General features: G+C 40.3%; 2 protein-coding genes across 2 annotated transcripts in view; one reads left to right on the top strand and one right to left on the bottom strand.

Annotated features, from left to right (window-relative positions):
• Positions 1 to 14,992, bottom strand: part of PRKAR2B (protein kinase cAMP-dependent type II regulatory subunit beta) — a 75,651-nt gene extending 60,659 nt beyond the window's left edge. Inside the window, exon 1 of the mRNA XM_059712808.1 lies at positions 14,439 to 14,992. Within this exon, the coding sequence (XP_059568791.1) occupies positions 14,439 to 14,751 (313 nt within the window). The 5' untranslated portion in view covers positions 14,752 to 14,992. The remainder of the gene's footprint in view (positions 1 to 14,438) is intronic.
• Positions 1 to 21,440, top strand: part of LOC132211130 (ubiquitin-conjugating enzyme E2 R2-like) — a 920,533-nt gene that overhangs the window by 463,127 nt on the left and 435,966 nt on the right. The window lies entirely within an intron of this gene.

The raw sequence follows: 21,440 nt of genomic DNA, 5'->3' as shown, positions 1-21,440 counted from the left end.
GGGTGCGTAATTCTTTCAAATTAGTGTTTCAGGTTTCTTCAGATATATTCCCAAAAGTGGAATCACTGGGTCATAAAGCATTTCCACTTTTAAGTTTTTGAGGAAACTCCGTATTGTTTTCCATAGTGGCTGCACCAATCTGCATTATCACTAGCAATGGACTAGTGTTTCCTTTTCTCCACCTCCTCGTCAGCACTTGTTGGTTGATTTAGTGATGACAGCCATTCTGACAGGTTGAGATAATGCCTCACTGTGGCTTTAATGTGCATTTCTCTGATGACTAGTGACATTGAGCATCATTTCACATGTCTATTGGCCATCTGTATGTCCTCTTTGGAGAAGTGTCCATTCGGATCCTTTGCCAATTTCTTAATTAGGTTGTTTGGGTTTTCTGGTGTTGAGTTTTATAAGTTCCTTATAAATTTTGGATATTAAGCCCTTATCAGATGTATTGGCAAATATGTTCTCCCATTCAGTGGGTTGTCTTTTCACGTTGATGGTTTCCTTTGTTAAATAACTTATATATCACCTCTACTTAGCTACTATTATGTGTGTGTGTGTGTGTGTGTGTGAGAGAGAGAGAGAGAGAGAGAGAGAGAGAGAGAGAGAGAGAGAGAGAAGATTTAAGATCCATCCTCTTAGGAAATTTCAAGTATATAATACAGTATTGGTAACTTTCATCTCTGTGCTATACATTAGATCTCCAGAACTCATTCATCTGCATTAGCTGAAACTTTGTACCCTTTTTTTTAAAAGATTTTTTTTTCTTGATTTTTCTGGGAGAGGAAGGGAGAGGGAGAATGAGAAACACCTTTGTGATAGTGAAACATCTATCAGTTGCCTCCTGCACGCCCCTTACCAGGGATCGAGCCTGTAACCCAGGCATGTGCCCTGACTGGGATTCAAACTAGGAACCTTTCGGCGCACTGGACAACCCAAACAACTGGGCCCTACTGGCCAGGGTAAACTTTGTACCTTTTAATGATAAATGTGTTCCTAAAATATTTTTTACAAAATATCCTTTTTACAAATGAATGTTAACATTCAAATACTGAAGTACTTTGGATTACTTTTAAAGAAATTATGAGGAAATTATTTTAAGGAATTATTATGAATCAAAAGTCCTATTATTATTTAGTTGTTAAACTGCTACTAATGACAGTCAAATGAGAAATCGAAGCCGTGGCCGGGTAGCTCTCAGTTGGCGAGAGCATCATTCCAATATGCCAAGATTACAGGTTTGATCCCCCCACCACCTCTCTCTTTAAAATCAATAAATAAAAATAAATTAACGACTTGTGAATAACTCCATAAAAACAGTTATTCAAAAGGACTGTCTTTTTTCCTTCTAAAACTCTAGTAAGCTAGCAATTTGTAGTGGAGCAAGTACAGAATTATGGGTTTTTGGAATAAAACCACATTCTAATGTAAAACCTAAGTATAAATTTGTCCTACCCTGAGCTTACTTTCATAAATATTATGACATGAGAAAATGGCAACAAGCTGTCAATTAAATCCAACTATTTTTTCTAATTAATTTCTATTTCAGACACATATCAATGTTTTTACTATAAACATCTGCCTCATTTAAATAAAGTGACGGTTTTCAATATTCCTACCTACTATTTCCCAAGGTGCTTTAAAATGATTTGTTAAAACTTAAATAAAATCATAAACTTGGAGGTTCTGCACACACGAGTTTATTTATTCTATCAGTTAAACACTGATTCTCAAGATAGGGGATGTTGTACAAATGAAGCAAAACTTTACCCCATTGCTTTAAAGAAAAAAGTCAGACTATTTGCCTTGCATTTCAAGTGCAATTAGAAGACTTGAGATTTGAAGGAGCATGGTTGTTGTTTTTTGAGTTACTATTACCACAACTGCCTTGAAAGCAACCTCTTATTTCTTATATTTCCAATCAAATTTCATTTTAAAAAACTCATGTTCTCACTGACATTTAAAACTTCCTCTTTCTTTTCTTTTCCCTTTTCCTTCCTTCCTTCCTTCCTCTCTTCTTTCCTCATGAAACTCGTAACAATGAACATATATATGCCAGACAGTGTTAACTCATTCAATTCTTATGGCAACCCTCTAAGGTAAGTACTATCATTATTCCCATTTCAGAGATGAGGAAATTGAGGCACAAAAATTGAGGCACAAATGGTAAAATAACTTGCTCAAGATTCCACATGTTATAAACAGCAGAGTCAGGATTCAAACCCACAGTCCATGCCAAAGTGAAGTCATTTTTTTTAAGTTTCCAGTGTTTCTCATTTTTTCTGTCATCACTTTTTTTTTTTTAGAGAGGAAGTGTGTGTGTATAGGAGAGAGGGGAAGAGAGAGAGAGAGAGAGAGAGAGAGAGAGAGAGAGAGAGAGAGAGAGAGAGAGAGAGAGAGAGAGAGATGTGAGAGAGAAACAGTGATCAGCTGTTTCCCACACATGCCCAGGCAACCTAGGTATGTGCCTGACTGGGAACTGAACCCTCGACCTTCTGCTGGGCTGTCATTACTCTAAAATTTCAGCAACTAAAAGCAATATGTTTGTTTTCCTTAAACAATACGTAGGTTTAAGAAGTATGAGGCAGAGGAAAGAGGCTTTAACTGATTATGTTTATCAAATTAGTGGACTGTGGCAGGGGTCCGGGGGGCAGGAAGACAAGAAAGAATTACAACTGAGGCAGAAGATAACACATTCAGTTTAGGACAAAACTATCTTTAGGCGCCTGAAGAACATACAAGGAGAGGTGGTTGGTAAGCGGGCAGATGTGTTAATCTGAATTTTAAAGAAAGGGGAGGTCTGTGCTGGAGTGAGAGGAAAAACTGGAGGGCTCCAAAGAGCGAGTGAGCCTTGAGGGGTGGGCAGGATTCACACAATAAGGGAGGAAGGCAGCCTGCACTCAAGGTGGGAGAAGCAGGCTCCTGGCAACATACAAGTTTTGGATTTGGCATGAGGCTCATTACGCAGAAGCAGTAACATGGGAAATGTAGGTAGGCCACAAGGTGAACTCCTTACCAGCAAGACAAGCCTGCGTACCTATGTTCTTTGCAATTTGCTAATGAGGGTACATAATCAAAAGAGTTTTGATTGAGTTTTTAAAGTATATGAAGTGCTAATATGAATGGAATAGACAAAAAATTGTAAATGGGACAGATCAATGCTGGACTAGACTGCACATTTCTAGAAGGAAAAGTAGGTAGCTTAAGTTTTGATATGTGGTTCTTTTCAACCATGTTACTGCTGGAAGAATTACTAAAAATGAAGTATAGGCACCATGGTTAAGGTCGAGGCTCTGAACTCAGACTGTCGGGTTCAAATCCTGATTCCACCACTTACTTTGGGAGGGCTAAAGATGTATAAGAAGCTTTTTTCAATGTCTGGTAGTTAAGCAGCCAAAATGTTAACAATTATTAAATTTAAAAATATCATTTAACAAATTTTCGCGTTCTATAGTAACTGAGATGAAACAGCTGAGTCGTGTTTTAATTTAGATAATCTTCTGGAATGATGCTTTTTGGGTCTGAAATATATTTAAACAAATGGAAGTTTTGTCCTTCTTCTTTTTTTTTGATCCAAAAAAATCCCCTCAATATCACTGCTATGAACTATTTTGTCTTGGAACAGCTAATGTAAACTAAACAATGTCAGTCCCTAGCCAAACGGATACAGGAATAACTGTATACAGTATATCTTCTTGGCTCCACTTTTATGTGGAACATGTGTTTATATTTTGACCTTTTGTCTTTTTTTAAAATCACAGAAACATTTTTAAACAGCAGCAACTGGAATGAATTTTATTTTAGTTTCCAAACATATTAAGCTACACATGGCAGAGGCTATTACTGAAACATTTATAAATGTTACACCAACTGTGTTTATATATCTGATTTTTTAAGGTTGTTTTGTTTTCGTGTAAACCATGACCTGCAAATTTTAGATCAAATTCTTTCCACAAAATAATTACATAATGGAACAGTCTGAGTCATTTTGAATTTCTGGAACACAAAACTAGCCCCCTATAAAATAAAGATAATGATTAGCATCATACTGAGATTTTTCTATAGGGTTGTGGGACTATCCCAACCATACCTTAATGGTATGGATGAGTGGAAGGGCAATAAGAACAGGGCCAAGAACACAATGACAATAATTCATCCAACTCAGAAAAATCACTGCACTCTTTTTCTTTTCAATGGTCTCTTCTTAAGCAATACAAAAATAAAGCCTAATATGAGATTTCACTGCAATGAAAAAAATCAATGAGAAAAAGAAGTTAATTCTGAAGGCAAAAGTACAAAAGTACTTCTTTTTAGCCCAGCCCAGTAATTTTCAACCTTTTTCATCTCACGACACACATAAAACTAATTACTAAAATTCTATGGCACACCAAAAAATATATTTTTGGCTGATCTGGAGAAAAAAAAAAAAAGGTATAATTTTGATTTTTTCATACTGGATGGCTACTGTGTTGGGTGTTGTTATTTTCTGACAATCTAAGGAAAAAGAGGTCAGTGCCCCTCAGGTATTGCATGTTTTAAAAATTCTTACGGCACACCGGTGGAAAATCGCTGGCCTAGCCTTTTAAACCTTTTTTATCACCTTGATGGAAGGCAGAAATAATTCGAAACATGTAAGTTAATATAAACAGCACTCAAAGTGTAAGTGATAGTTCTATGTACAAGAAACCCAAAACCAACTAAATTTGAATGAGAAACTTCTCTGGCTCCCAGCTGCTCTACCTGTTAAATAAAATAGATTACATATACTATCTATGAAATAGTCTCTAACAAAAGGACTGATTCTTAAGAAGTCTAGAGATAGAAAACTTAAGAGAACTGTAATTTTTTTCTTTTTTTAAAAAAAAGAGGAGTTGACTCTCAAAAATTTCTGCAGTGAGTCGATGAGTGAGTCAGCATAGCATCCTACCTTCCAACTTTCACATATTCCTTCTTCAGGTCTCAGCCCCTTTCTGGTATCATGTGACTCTAGACCAGTGGTTCTCAACCTTCCTAACGTCGTGACCCTTTAATACAGTTCCTCATGTTGTGGTGACCCCCAATTGCATTGTTACAAATTGAACATAATTAAAGCATAGTGATTCATCACAAAAACAATATGTAATTATATATGTGTTTTCTGATGGTCTTAGGCGAGCCCTGTGAAAGGGTCGTTCTACCGCCAAAGGGGTTGCAACCCACAGGTTGAGAACCGCTGCTCTAGACACTAAAAAAGCAGACCCTGCAGTCATTTACTCAATCCCCTTAACTGAACTCTTCACTCTCAAATAGTGTATCAATCCCACCTTCCACCACAGGCCTTCTCTATTGCTACTACTCTCATTAAATTATTTAATGGGCTACAAATAAACTCCTCATTGATCAATTCCAAGGTCTCTTGCTAGTATTTACAGTTTAAAAAGAAACACGTTTGTTTTTTTGACACAATTATGAACAAAGCCTTGAAAGCTGGAAATTTACTGAGATCTATGAAATGAGATTTGCAATAATAAATAATCATTAAATATTTACTCCAGTCCCACCCAGACATAGTCCATTACTTTATGTGCAACCTCAAATGGAAAGCTTGTAACTATCACATTAAGTAACGGCTACACAGTTTGATTCTTAAGTAGAGGCATGCCAGCATCCAATGCTGCAATTTTGTTTAGGTGTTTTCACTCCATGACCTGTCTCCAGACAAAGTATAATTCACTCAAAGAATCCTTCACAAGTCCCAACTGATTCTACTCCTCTCTCTTCCTCCCTCTCTTCTGGTTCCTCCACCCCTCCCTCTCCTTGCCTTTTTCCCTTTACCTCGCTCCTAAAGCCTAAAATAAAAGATGGATAAGAGTTTGAGAAAGGGCAGTTTCAAGTCCTTTGATTTTCTAATATCAATACTAAAGCAATTCACTTAATACTAGTAGCAAAATTAATAATGTTCTTGCCCTGGCCAGTGTGGCTCAGTTGGTTGGAGTGTCATTCCATACACCAAAAGGTGGTGGGTTCGATTCCTGGTCAGGGTACATACTCAGGTTGTGAGTTTGATCCCGGTCAGGGTGCGTGTAGGAGGCAGCTGATCAATGCTTTTCTCTCACACTGATGTTTCTTTTTTTCTTTTCTTTCTTTCTCTCTCTCTCTCTCTCTCTCTCTCAAATCAATTGAAAATGGTCTTAACCATCTACTCTGAAAATCACAATGACCATCTATAGCTAAACATATTTTTTAAATCTCTAATATTATTGTTTTATGCTCGTAAGAAAAATAATGGCTTCAATATTTTAGCCATTTGTCATGAATGATGTAATCTATTTCAGAAGCATTTAAAACTGCCACATAAATATCTAACAGCCAGAGACAATTAAGTCTCATTCATACAAAATCCTGGGCTCTTAGCTACAAATTATGAGTTGCAAGGATGTGGGTTTTTTAACTGTGCAACATAACTGCACATTAAATCCTAAGTAGGATTGCACATAAACTCATTTCCTACTTCATCTTTCTAAAAAGTGCTAATGCCAGGTTAATTTCCACCAAATTGCTATTCTGCAAGAAAAGCTTACACTTCTGTAAGATTTCATGTTAATGAGATAATTTGTTTAACATGCAACCCATGTTTGCTGTGTGCACTGAAATATTTGCTATGAGCCCTACAAATATTAATCTATTTATCCTTGTAACAACTCTATGAGGTAACTGCAGACACAGCTGATTCTCACAGCCAGTTGGCCTGGAGGTCAAATCCCCCCCCAGTGTTACCTACAACAATCAAGGTTTAACTACAACAAGACTGCGCACAAAGACCACAAGGGGGTGCACCAAGAAAGCATAAAAAATGCGGAGACAAAGAAACAGGACACAAATGACAGAAATGGAGGATATAGAGTTCAAAACCACACTTTTAAGGTCTCTCAAGAACTGTCTAGAAGCCGCTGATAAACTTAGTAAGGCCCTCGAAAAGACTGGTGAGACCGCCGATAAATATAGTGAGATCCTCAAGAAATCTAATGAGACCCTCAATGTTGTGATAAAGAACCAAATTAAGCATACACTGACTGAAATAAAGAATATTATACAGACTCCCAACAGCAGACCAGAGGATTGCAAGAATCAAATCAAAGATTTGAAATGCGAAGAAGCAAAAAACACCCAACCGGAAAAGCAAAATGAAAAAAGAATCCGAAAATACAAAGATAGTGTAAGGAGCCTCTGGGACAGCTTCAAGCATACCAACATCCGAATTATAGGGGTGCCAGAAGATGAGAGAGAGCAAGATATTGAAAACCTATTTGAAGAAATAATGACAGAAAACTTCCCCTACCTGGTGAAAGAAATAGACTTACAAGTCCAGGAAGCACAGAGAACCCCAAACAAAAGGAATCCAAAGAGGACCACACCAAGACACATCATAATTAAAATGCCAAGAGCAAAAGACAAAGAGAGAATCTTAAAAGCAGCAAGAGAAAGAAACCGAGTTACCTACAAGGGAATACCCATACGACTGTCAGCTGATTTCTCAACAGAAACTTTGCAGGCCAGAAGGGAGTGGCAAGAAGATGAATGCCAAGAACCTACAACCAAGATTACTTTATCCAGCAAAGCTATCATTCAGAATTGAAGGTCAGATAAAGAGCTTCACAGATAAGGAAAAGCTAAAGGAGTTCATCACCACCAAACCAGTATTATATGAAATGCTGAAAGGTATCCTTTAAGAAGAGGAAGAAGAAGAAAAAGGTAAAGATACAAATTATGAACAACAAATATGCATCTATCAACAAGTGAATCTAAGAATCAAGTGAATAAATAATCTGACGAACAGAATGAACTGGTGATTATAATAGAATCAGGGACATAGAAAGGGAATGGACTGACTATTCTTGGGGGGGAAAGGGGTGTGGGAGATGTGGGAAGAGCATGGACAAAAATCGTGCACCTATGGATGAGGACAGTGGGTGGGGAGTGAGGGCGGAGGGTGGGGTGGGAACTGGGAGGAGGGGAGTTATGGGGGGAAAAAAGAGGAACAAATGTAATAATCTGAACAATAAAGATTTAATTAAAAAACACACACAACTCTATGAGGTCAATACTACTAGTACAATAACATGTCAACATGCCTAGCACAGCACTTCATACATAAAAGAAAAGAAATATTGCCTGAATTTAAAGTTAATCCCCAAAAGCTGACTTTCATGAACATTTTTTCAAACCAGTTAAATGTATTTAAGAGGTTGATGACATAAGATATTTTAACTTTCAATTAGTTGCTTAAGGTAACTACAACTACTAAAATGTCTTTAGTCATATGTTGGCAGCTACATGTAGTAGGAGGCAAGAGCTGAAGATTGGTTGCTTTGTCTTTTAATAGTTTCTAGTCACCATAGAGAGAGCAAGTTCTTATATAAGGGCACACAGAAGTGGACCTAATAAATCAGGCAAAGCAACAATTCTTCAGAGCTACGATTGCTTTCTACAATTTCCTGCTACCAGTTAGGCTATGAACTCAACAAATAAACATGTTTCTTACTCCTAGTATGAGCACGGTTAAGAATATTTCCACAGCAGAGTCTTGGGAAGTCAATCTGCCTACTCTCCTTACTGCTTTGCCATCAGCTCATTTTAAGACGACCACATAAACAACTGCAACAGATGAATTTGACTTTTATTCTTCAAGTTACAATGCAGCTTTAGCTCTTCTAAGTCTGTACCTAACAGGTATTTGCTCAGAGTCATCTAAGAAAACGTTTTCAGACACATGACCATTCTTCTCAACTCTCCTTCAACCATGTCTTCTCATAATACATGTTTTCTTAGTCTCCCTCCTCCACAACCACCGCCACCACAAGCTCCAACTTTCCAATATTTTGCATGATTCTGAGGATCCCTTAAATTATAAAAAATAGATAAGATTCTCCAACAAAGATTTGACATAGGTCAGAGTCATAGGCTTTACATGGTAAAATTCTATTTATATACTTTGCTTATTAGGTATGGTTCTATATTTTTTTGCTTGTGTATCCACTTTGAATTCTAGCTCTTTTTCTTCCATGATATAGAAAATTACTTACATATTTGTTTAGTTTTCTTCCAGGTTGACTGCTTTTCATATACCCATATATAATTCATTATGTTCTGGCCACTTGTCAATATATCAGAGTATTTCCGAATTTTATTTAATTTTTGTAAGTTCAGCGATTTCACTGAAGAAATTATTGAGCAACACAAGATCTTACAATGATGCCTATATAAAACCACTACAGGTATTCCCTTCTTTTCAAAAGTTCATGTTAATGCCACTTTGCTATTACAAAACACCTGCAATCACTAGTAGTTCATACCTGTTTTTACTAACTGAAAAAAATACCAAGAGCATTTTTGTTTTTATGAAAAAAAGGCGAAAAGCAAAAACAGTTCAGCAAGCCACTTTAGAGGTAGGGCACACCCTGAGTAGCAAGAGTGGCACTGCTTTCATTACATGTTGGTGTTATGTTAGGTTTTATGTGCTATTTGGCATGATTTGGTAGGTTATCTTTTGGGTCAAAACATTTTCCATATAAATTAATGGTACAGTTGACCCTTGAACACCACCGGTTTGAACTGCATGAGTCTACTTCTATGCAGATTTTTTCCCATAAATACTGTAAAAGTATTTTCTCTTCCTTATGATTTCCTTAATAAATTTCTTTTCTGTAGCTTATTTTATTGTGAGGATACAGTATATAACACACATAAAATACAAAATATGTGTGTTATGAACTGTTTATGTTATCAGTAAGGCTTCCATTCAACAGAAGGCTATCAGTAGTTAGGTTTTGGGGGGGAGGTACTCAAAAATTACACATGGATTTCTGACTGCATGGGAGGTTGGCACCCCTAGCCCCCGCCCCCCCCCTTCCTGTTGTTCAAGGGTCAAATGTAATTGCTTCTTCGCTTTTCAAAAGATTTCATAGGAACGCTCTAGTCTCGGATGGGGGGAACCTGCAATGACCATAGATTCCTCTACAAATTGATGCTAATCCAACTCTTTGGCCTGTAAGCTCTAAGCCCTTCTAATAAATTCTAAGTCTGGGGACACTACCCTTTCAGAAGTGACAGGTCAAGCTCTATGCACTTTCTATACTGGGAAAGAGGGAGGCAGAGTCTCCATTGCAGCTTCTTTCTTCTTCCTTCCTTCCTTCCTTCCTTCCTTCCTTCCTTCCTTCCTTCCTTCCTTCCTTCCTTCCTTCCTTCCTCCTTCCTTCCTTCCTCCTTCCTTCCTTCCTTCCTTCCTTTCTTTCTCTCTTTCTCTCTCTCTCTCTCTCTCTCTCTCTCTCTCTCTCTCTCTCTCTCTCTCTCTCTCTCTTCCTTTCTTCCTTTCTTTTTAGGACTTAAACAGTTCCCTAAAAGGGGGCTCTTCATATGCCATTATTCTAACACCTAAAATTGTCCTTTTAAACAGAATTGATAGCAAACTGAAAATAGGAATTAGAAGTGATACAATTAGAACAAAATTGGAGAGGTATGGGAAAGCTATCCGCAGAAAAGTAAAGACACCTTCACCCATCTATTTGACCCGGTGCCATCACTGTCCATGCTACCAGTCTCCGCTGGCTCATTTGATTCAACCTCCACACTGAGAGGTCAATGTCATATGCCGATCCCCTATGGGAGTCAATGGGCACCAGTTTCATGGTCACAAACTTGCCTATTTGCCCGTTCTCTTATAAATACCAGTGCTTGTCCTAAAGCGATTCATGAGAACGGATATGGACCAATCAATACAATTCTATCACCATTAGTGGAAAAATAACCAGGAAAAATGGCCTGTGAGTTAACCTGTAGACAAATTTAATTTAGGAATAACTCCCTGATAGGCTTGGATCAGAGAGATGTAAGAAACCAGGCTTTGCTACTTATTAGCCCTCTGTGTGTGACCACGGATGAGTTGATTTTTCGGAGCTTTAAAGATAAACCACATTAAGGTAGAGCTTGACATTAAAAAAAAAAAAAAAAGGCTCAGATGATGCGAGCCCCACCCCCTTCCAGAGATAAAAGCTGGGAGTTAGGAGTACAGGGATGGAGCCACGTCGACCTGTGTTCCAGTCCTGGCTTTGCAGCATACTAGCTGTGAAATACTGGGCAAGTGACAGTCTTACTTTTCTCATGAGGCTGGGATAATGAGTTGGAGCATTTAGCTAGTGCCTAGTACACACTGAATGCCAATAAATGGCAGCTATTTTTTAACTGTTAATACGAGAAAGATATTATCCTCATCACTGTTTGCTGATCAATGTTTCTCAAAGTGTGGTCAGGGAACTATGAATATCAGAAAGACCAGGCAGGTCTGTGGGGGGCAGGGAGGTCCCATGTCCCAGCCCAAGAAAGCTCTCTGAGAATGGTACCTGGTAATATTCACTTCTGAATTGAACTTCCTTGAGGTACATACTAAAATTTTGTGTGCTGTGTCACAGTAATTAAGACTTACCTTCTAGCACCAATTCTTTACCATGCTAGTAGAATTACCCAGTATTTTTTAAAATATATTTTGGCACTGTTTGGTACCTAGACATGAAATTGACAGGCTCACTCCACTTTGTTTTCCAATGGCACTACTTTGACTCCCCCCCCCCCACCAGAAGTTGGCACACTATGTATGGCCTTGGTCTGTGACCAATTTTATATAATCCCAACCTCCAGAGGAAATATGTATTCAAAGGGTTGTTGAGAGAGAGAGAGAGAGAGAGAGAGAGAGAGAGAGAGAGAGAGAGAGAGAGATTATGCGTGGCCTGTGTTGCTAAGTGGTTAGAATGTCAAGGGTTCAATTCCTGGTCAAGGGCATGTACTTGGGTTGTGGGTTCACTCCCCATCCCCGGGGGCACATGTGGGCCAACTGAAGTGTGTCTCTTTCTCCCCTCCCCTCCCCCTTTCACTCTCTGAAAAGCAGTGGGAAAAATATCCTCAGGTGAGGATTAACAGAAATAAAATAACATTAAAAAAAGAAGACTGTGATAGAGACCAAATGTTGCTCAAAAAGTCTGAAGTATTTACTGCTTGAATCTTTACAAAAAGTTTGCCAGTCCCTTAATAACCAGTAATTATTGTTTTTTTTAAATCCTTACCTAAGGATATGTGTGTGTGCTTTTTAAAAAATTGATTTTAGAGAGAGAGGAAGGGGAGGGGGGGAGAGAGAGAAAGAGAAACATCAGTCGGTTGCCTCCTGTACGCACCCTGGCTGGGAATCAAACCCACAACCTAGATATGTACCTTAACCAGGAATCGAGCCCACAACCCTTTTGGTGCATGGGACGACACTCTAATCAACTAAGCCACCTGGCCAGGGCACCTGTCATTGTTTATAAACTCAGGTCTCAAAACAATTTACTCTTAAAAGAGAACTGAGTATAATAGAAAATATTACGTATTTTCTACTGCACCTAGTAGAGGTGCCGAAGTTGCCGAAGTTTCTGATGATGATGATGATGATGATGATGATGATGTGTGTGTGTGTGTGTGTGTGTGTGTGTGTGTCTTGGATAATGATCAAATTGTGTTTGGTTGCAGTCAAAGGTTTTAAGTGCTCAGGGTTAGGTCTGGGGTTAAAAAGGGCAGTTGGTTAACAAGTATTTATTAAAACTCACACTGAGTAATATTTACAATAAAGGTTCCTTGGAGAATGCAAAACCATATAAAATGGTCCCTGCTGTTTAGAAGTTAATAGCTAATTTTTTTTCATTCCAAAAGAGAAATGAAATCTGCTCTGTGTATAATATACATTACTGGAAGGAAAGAATGAAATCATCAATGCCAAGTACTTCAAAAGCATTATACAAACAAAATATTTTAGTTATACTAACAACATATTGTATCGACCATATATAGGTTCTTTAACAAATGCCTTGGTTCCTCATTTCCTCCAACCTTGGAAACTAGTCCCTTTTTCCTTTGTGTGTGGGCATGTGCATATGTATGTACACATGTGTGCATGTGTATGTTGGAAGCATAGAAAAAAGTATGAGATGCCTCTGGCCTTTGTGTCACCCACTAATGGCTTCTCCTTCTCCTCTGTTTATAATGTGTATTCTTTTATCCTTTTCTTCCTCCTGGTAAATAAAGCATTTGATTACATTCTTGTGCAAAAAGAACAATTAAGACTGATTAAACATTTCTTAAGTAACAATCTTTCCCTTTATCTTCCACAAAGCACTAATTTCCAAGGATTCTGTGACTGTTTTGAACAAGCTAAAGATATATTAATTTTGTAATATAGTTCAACAATTTTGCAAAGAAAAGAAACACCTTCCTAGGTACATACACAAGAAAATTACACTCGAAAATGTTTTCATTACATGAGATGTGCTGCAGGCACAAACCACAAGCAGTGTAAATAAATACAAGCTGCGGCAATGCTGAGTGCACGTTTGCCTTACACCACAAAGAGAAACCCTTGCACAGCGCACACCATGTTGTTTCAGCTTGGGATGCCATGAAGACGGGATTTAGGCGGTTTGTGTAAATACAGGCAGGAGTATTGTCAATGTGCGTGTGTGTCTGTGTGTTAGGAAAAGAGGGTTGTAAGCAGAAGGGGTGGGACTTGTCAGGAGCAGCTATTTGAGAAAATTCTCTTTTCTTTCCCATTCATTCTTTCTAGATTCAATGTCTGGCACAGTCCTTACACTTACTCACTGGCTTTTCATTCTGAAGACAGCTAACAAGCTCTCAAAAACTTCCTACCGTGTTTTCACACACTTTCCCCCCCCCCCCTAAGGCACCCAATCATTCAATATTTGTTTTATACAAAAAAACCAAACTATCAGCCTGTTCCCTCATCCCAAAGACCCTGTGTGTCACAGGCTCAAAAGGGATCCTTTGTAGTGTGTCCAATCTGAACACAACGCTTCGGTGTTGGCAAATCGGAAGATAACAGATTACTTTGTCTCTAGCAATGTCAAAGCTATTACCATACATCTTGTTCTCCAATTTCACGCTCCGTTAGGAGAATTTGCTCCCCTAACAATCAAGCCAATTCAACTGAACACCCCCTCGCCTTTCGCTTTGGACACTCCATTAATGAATAGAAGGGCTGAGAGAGGACGCCGAGGGGACCCGTTTCCTTTCTGCACAATGGTACCCGTCCTCCAACCACAGTGAAAGTTGTCTGGCAGATGCCCACCCCCGGCCGGCCGTCCCCGGTCTCTCAGCCCAGGGCCCGAGGGGCCAGGCGGGCAGAGAATGCGTACCTTGCAGCTCCCACCTCCAGGGGAGGGGACGGCGGGGAAAGGCATGACAAGAGAGCGGAGTAGGAAGGTGGGCGAATGGGAAAGACAGAAATGGATGCCGAGGGGGTGGGCGGGATGGGAAGGAAGGTAGAGAACGCGGGCAGAGGTGGGGGACGCAAGCGGCGGAATTAGAGCGCAGGGGAGAAAGGCGGTCGGGAGCGGGGGCGCGCGAAGGGTCGCGGTCCTCACCGTTGAACGCCACGGTGTCCGCGGCGGCCTCCTCCTCCTCCTCCTGCTCCCCGTTCTCGGAGTCGGTGTGCATGGGCTCCTCGGCGAAGTTGACGCCCTTGCTGGGGGTGCCGCCCCCGGCGGCGGCGCCCGCGTCCACCCAGGCTTTGCCCTCATGGCCGGGGCGCGCGGAGCCTTTGCGCTCGTTCTCCTGCTGCAGGCGCGTGAAGTGCTGCAGCGCGAACTCCAGCAGGTCCGGGGGCTGGTGCCTCAGCACCTCCACCGTGAAACCCTGCAGCAGCTCCGTCAGCCCCGCCGGGATCTCGATGCTCATCCTGCCTGACGGGCGGCGGGCGCCTGCGCGCCGCCCTCGCCCCGTCCCCGGACAGGCCTCCGGCCCGGCGGCCGCCGAGCGAGCGCGGGCGGTGCGGGAGGCGCTACCGGCGGCAGGCGCGGCGCGGTGGGCCCGGCGGCCCGGCTGGCCCGGCGCGCGTCTCCTCGGTGCAGCGGCGGCGGCTGAGCGAGCGCGGCCGGAGGAGGGCTGGCAGCATCTCCGGCTCCTCCCGCTCCCGCCGCGGCCGCGCCTCTCCCCCGCCCCGGCCGCCCCGCCCCCGCCCCTCCGCGGCGCGCAGCGGGGAGCTCCCGAGCGCGCCCACGTGACCCCCGGAAACCATGGTAACCCCGCCGGCTGGCGCCGCGCACCCGCCAGTCGGGTGGCTCCGGGGCTGCGGGCGCGGGCGGGTTCGCTGGAAGCCCGGCTCTGGCGCGCGGCCGAGGCGTGGGTCCCCCGCTCTGCGCTGCCCGGGGTGGTGCCCGTCCCTCCCGCTCCAGCCAGCGGCGCCTCGCCGTCCACCTGTCCGCGCGCCCCGGAGCGGGCGGGCTGCTGGGCCGAATTCCCACGCGTAACTCACCACGGTACCCACGCAGAGCTGGGGCTGCGCGGTTTGCCCGGAAACTTCAGTCTCCACCTCGGTGGCGGCGTTTTAATTTCTCCCGAGAATCTAGTTGCATTGATAAGTGTTGGTAATGTCTTTGGTTTGAAGTCATAGAGTGGTTACTGGTGCTCTGGTGGACAAAGAAATAATATCCCCCCTCCCCCATCTTTGTTACATGGTCTTTTTCCCCCACCACATTTTATCTAGTCTTTCTCCATCCATCTTGTCTATTATGTTTTGCTTTCATGATACTATTCCATTTTCCACCCTATTCATTTACTACTATTTATTGAAACAAATGGACCATTTATTGTGAGGCACTTATCAAAGTTAGTCCGCACCCTTCAACTAGGATAGTGCAGAAACTAGAATAAAATGTCATAGGGCAGATGGTCCTAAAGCAAGGAAAATTTTGCTTGATTAGGCTCTCATTGTTCATTTTAAGACTTTCCCTTAGGCCTTGACTGATTTTGAATGATATCTCCAAAATAAGAAAGCTTCAATACAAGGAGAATAGAATTAGAGATGTGTGTTCAAAGTAGAAATCTTGACTTTGAAATGAGGCTAGTTCTGCAAACGTTTACAATTTTGAATTATACAATTGTTCTTTACCATTTAAATGCTATTTAAAAACACATAGTTCATTTCCCACAATGACCATCATATTATTGTAAATAAAGTATTTCAAGGGCAAGCTCACTTACTTATTCTGAGTTATTTTTCTACCCACAAAAAAAGAGTAAATACACGACTCAGGAAATTCAGAGACTAAAAATTGAGATGAAACAAAATAGTCACTTTTATAAAAATACATCTTGATACTAACCTTTTTTAGTAATCCAAGGTGAATTCAATTCATAAGTGAATGTTTTCTCTATTTTCATTTTTTTCAACCTCATGTGTTTTTAAATACAGTAATGTACTTCTACTTGTGAGTGTTAAGCATCTTAAGAGGCAAGCTTTTTTTAAATACCATGATCTCAATTGCATGGCCTACACTATTAATCAAACTCTAACCATGTAAGCATTATTATCTTTATAAATGTAGTCATTTAAGACAAATTTGCATATCTGTGTTTATTCATGATGTTTTTATTAAGATTAGCATTGTTTGCACATGGCAGAAAACGCAAAATACAGTGGCTTAAACAAGATGGAAGCTTAATTCTCTGTAATGTAAAATGTAAGCAGTTCAGGAATGTTACGGTTCCATGATCATCAGGCACCCAGGCTCTTTTCAGCCCCCTACTCTGTAATCCTCAGTTTGTGGTCCAAAATTACAGCTCCATTTTCAGTCATCTCATCCATATTTCAGCCAAGAAGAAACTGGAAAAGAGAAGGGAACTTGCCCTCAATCCGCCCCCCCCCCCCCCAATAGAAATTAGTCAAGATGGGCACATCTATGGTGTGACAAATTGCATTTTCCAAAAATGGCTGCAAAAATACCTATCTCCTGTGCCATGTGCTCTTCTACGGTGTGACTGTGCCACTCCCCTATCAAGAGCTAAAGTCTTGCCCTAACTGGTTTGGCTCAGTGGATAGAGCGTCGGCCTGCAGACTGAAGGTTCCCAGGTTCCATTCTGGTCAAGGGCATGTACCTTGGTTGCAGGCACATCCCCAGTGGGGGGTGTACAGGAGGCAGCTGATCAATGTTTCTCTCTCATCAATGTTTCTAGCTCTCTATCCCTCTCCCTTCCTCTCTGTAAAAAAATCAATAAAAAAATATATATATTTTTTAAAAAGTTGAAGTCTTATTTCCCCTCCTCTGAATCTGGGTGGGCGTGTGACTATGACAGAAGTTATCCCAGTCTGACAGAAACAGCCAGTCCTGGCATTCCCTGGCTGAAATCCTGACCCACAGAATCTGTGAGCATAATAAAAAGGTTGTTTTAAGCCTCCAAGTTTCGGGGTAATTTGTTACACAGCAATATTAACTGAAACACGTGGCTGTAAGGAAAGCTTGAGAATGTAATCTTCATTATGGGTAGTCATGTGCCAAGTAAACATTTGGAGAGGAAGGGGCATGGATTCTGGGAACAATAATCAATGTCTGTCAACAATGCTTAACACCCTTTACCCCAGAAATGGTAGGGAAAAAAGCACTTCTTTGCCAAACACTTACAACAGCTGTATTTCAAAGGAGCATCCTACCTGGTGTTTCAAAATGCATCTAGTCCTTTTTGTGGATTTACAAGCCAAGGTCATGTGGCTGTCATTTCTTTAGGGATATTGAAGTGAGTCAGGCATGACGTGCATAATTGGTTAGGTGACCTATATGGTCTCTCCCATACTGTTATATTGTACAGTTGTATGATATTAAAAGAAGACATGTTGGATTTAAAACATCTTTGCAAACAGCTCTCTTATAACAATATTTATTTGCATCAATTCTTAAATCAGTAACCATGACCTGGAAAAGTAAAGCTTGATCATGATATATTCCTATTATGTTAATATCGTTCTCAGAACAAATGTTCACGTTTCAAATCATATTCTGGCTTTTCTTCACTATCACATAAACATTTTGGTAATGTCTGATTTCCCTTGCTTTCATTTTCAGAATATTTCCTTTTGGACCTTAGAATTCGGTGACAGTGGCTTATGGGGACTATTTATCTTTGAATTCTTTAAAAGAACATCACGGATATTGATTCTTTGGTTGTTGATTTACAAAGCAGTTTGCACGATTTTCTCAGGGAATCAGAAGCAATTGCAAAAGAACTCCAAGAGCTCAGCATTGGAATAAAATAAGAGTGCTACCAAATGTGTTTTTACACCTAGGAAATTAAAAAAAATATATTGAACACAGACATTAATTTGTTTATATGCAGCTGACAAAGCAGGATAATAGTATGGGCAAGTCAACAGTTTGGGCAGGTTTGACAATGGATGATAATAACTATGAACCAATCAATCACACAGCATTTCTTATCTATATTTAAGATATATCATGATCAAGTGTCTTTGTTGCAAGAAATATATACCCACTCAAGGGACAAAGATAGGCAAATTGAAAGGACACAGGAGCCTGACTTGCAGAGTCCACTGTGGCCATCACTGTCAGTTTTATATACTTTAGCAGTTTAGCATTGACTACAGTTCTGGGTCTCTAGTTCCTATTCTCGTTCCTGTTCTCAAGAGAGAGAATCCAGTTGGATTGGCTGGTCTTGAGTGAGAGGTTCTCTCCTGGTTAGGTCAGTGTGGGCAGTGGGGTGCAGGATAAGGAAGTGGCCAGGTAGTATAAGTATATGACAAGCTAGGCTCTTCAGCAGAGAGATAAGTGCAAAACATGGGCATTGCAAGTGGTACAGACACCTCACAACTTACCTGCTAAAAGCTGGTCACCTCCTAACTAGAAAAATCTAGTAAACATTTGGACTAAGACTAAATAGAAAGTTTAATCTCTAGATGTGGCTTTGCAAAAGGTTGCCTCTGGCAGACCCACTTCTCAAACTTTAGCAAGCCTAAGGAGCACTCGTCTGGCTTATTTAAACGCAGTAGCTGGTTCCACCTCCTGATTTCCAGATTCAGTAGCTCTGAGGTGGGGCCTGGGAATTGTGTTTTTGTAAAACTCCCAGGTGATGCTTATGCTGTGGGGCTGGGGACCACACTTTGAGATCCACTAGACTAGATTTCCCGAGGAAGAGTTTATAATCTGCTAAAAGATAGCTGCTTGAAGTAACATTTTTGCATAACACCAAAGCATAATTTTTATTTGGCTAAATTAAAACTAAATGCAGTGTCATTATTCTGTTCTCCCTTAATGGGTCTTGCAAAGTTAAAGAGGTCCTCAAAAGCAACAGAGAATATAACCTTAAATGGTACATCTCATGAATAGAATATGGGTTTCCTATTAAGGACTAGATTGGACTCACAAGTTTATCTCTGCTTCCTGAAATTCCACTTAAACAGTGGCTAAAGGAATGGGGAAAATAAAACTGTAAACTCATAAGGACAAAAGGTCAAGAGAACCACAATGAAATTTTTAAAAAATAATAAAAAATTTAAATTATTCAGCCTTAAAAAGGAAGGACAGTCTGATGCATACTATAACATGGATAAAACGTAAGGACATTATGCTAGGTAAAATGAGCCAGTTTAAAAAAAAAAGACAAATAATGTATGATTCCACTTATATGAGGTTCTAGAGTAGTCAAAATTTTTAGAAGCAGAAAGTTGAATGGTGGTTGCCAGGAGCTGAGGGGAGGGAGGAATGAAGAATTGTTTCATGGGTAAAGAGTTTCAGTTTCACAAGATGAAAGAATCCTGGGGTTTGTTGCAAAACAGTGTGAATATACTTAACACTACCGAACTATAGACCGAAAACTAATTATGATGGGAAACTTTGTTGTATGTACTTTTCCATAATTTAAATTTAAAAGTTTTTTTAATTACAAAAGAAAAAGAATAGGAGAAGAGACAAGAGCAAATAAGTATTATCCACTACAGTTTTGGAACTAAGCAAACTAGATAATGCTGGAACCTAAGCTTGGTGAGGGGTCAGTGAGGGGAAGCCAGCAAGATGCAAGATCACATCTGCATCACAGAGTGAGAAGCACAGAATCTGGAGATACTGGAGACACTGGGTGCCTCTGAGAGGGGATAAGGAGTGAGGATTGATGCAATGTTTATACAGGGGGCTGATAAGACTGTCCACCCTCTGCCTTCCTCTGTCCTACAGGGACCAGCACCTGCTTCCTTCATTCCCAGCAGGAGATGGAGGAGCTGACTTTATGGGGAGGTTTGTGCAGCTGGTTGTGGGGAGAAGGTACTGTACTGAAAGAAGGACATTGATTCTGATTTGGTGAACTCCGTATCAGTGGCCTACCTCCTCCACTGAACTCCCAAATTTCTGAGAACCGGATTTATACCCTCCCAGGCAGAAACTCAAGGGATTCCTCTTTAGGGAACTAACCAGCCCAAGAGACAAGAAGTACAGATGCTGATATTTGGGGTTGAAAAACCCAGCTTTCTGTCTTTTCGCCCCAGGTTGAAGTTCACCAGTCAATAACCACTACCACCTCCTCCACATACTTCAACAACATGAATTCAGGTAAGAATCACCAGGTGTCGAGTAAAAACTTTTCGTGTGAAGGACTGGGACCAAAATAAATGAACCAGAACAAAAATACCTCAGCGAACAGGAAAAAAAATATATAAAAACGCACTTTAATACCCTCAGATATACAACAATAAAATAAAATAATAATGATTAACATTTATTTATCAGACGCTGTCCAGAGCACTTTATATCTATTGCCTTATTTAATGTTCACAAGAACCCTATGTGATGTATATATTATTACACTAAAGATTAATAAACCAAGGCACAGAGAGGTTAAATAACTTATCTAAGATCACACAGCTCACAGATAGTACTGGGATGGGATCTCAAGCAGTTTGGCTCTGTGGCCACTATTCTATATTTGGAAGTAATAAGAAATAATGCGCAAATTAAAACTATGATTACACAAATATCTACAAAAGGATCAAGATAAAGTTGAGGAAATTTATCAGAAAATAGAATTAAAAAATCTAAATCCAGAAAGTGGCAGAGGAAAAAAAAATAACCAAAAAATAACCAAAAAAAAAAAAAAAAAAAAAAAAAGCTCAATATGAGTTCAAGGAAAAAAACACAAAAACAATGAGAAATGGAGAAAAAATTTTAAAAATTCATACAGAAATTTTCCCCCCCAGAATTTAAGGATATGGATTTCTAGATTGGAGGGGCCCATGGACAGGCCCTTGGAACAATAAATAAAAACACCTTCACCAAGACTGTAATACTGAAATGTCAGAACACTAACATAAGCAGAAGAGCACAAAGGCTCAGAATATCATCAGACTTCTTAGCAATAGCACTGGAAGCTAGAAGACCGGAACAATATCTTCAAAATGTGGGAGGAAAATTACTTCCAGTCCAGAATTCTCCAGCAATCTAGTCTGCTAAGTTAGTATCCAGCAAAATAAAGGTGGAATAAAGATAGGTACAGATATGTCATTTTAGATAATGCAAACTCCAATGACCTTTTCTCAGGAATCTGAGTGTTATCAAAACAAGGACATAAACTGAGAAGTATATAGGATC

The sequence above is a fragment of the Myotis daubentonii genome, chromosome 10 (genome assembly GCF_963259705.1).
Source record: "Myotis daubentonii chromosome 10, mMyoDau2.1, whole genome shotgun sequence".
NCBI lineage: Eukaryota > Metazoa > Chordata > Mammalia > Chiroptera > Vespertilionidae > Myotis > Myotis daubentonii.
This window is presented reverse-complemented; position numbering and strand designations above follow the sequence as displayed.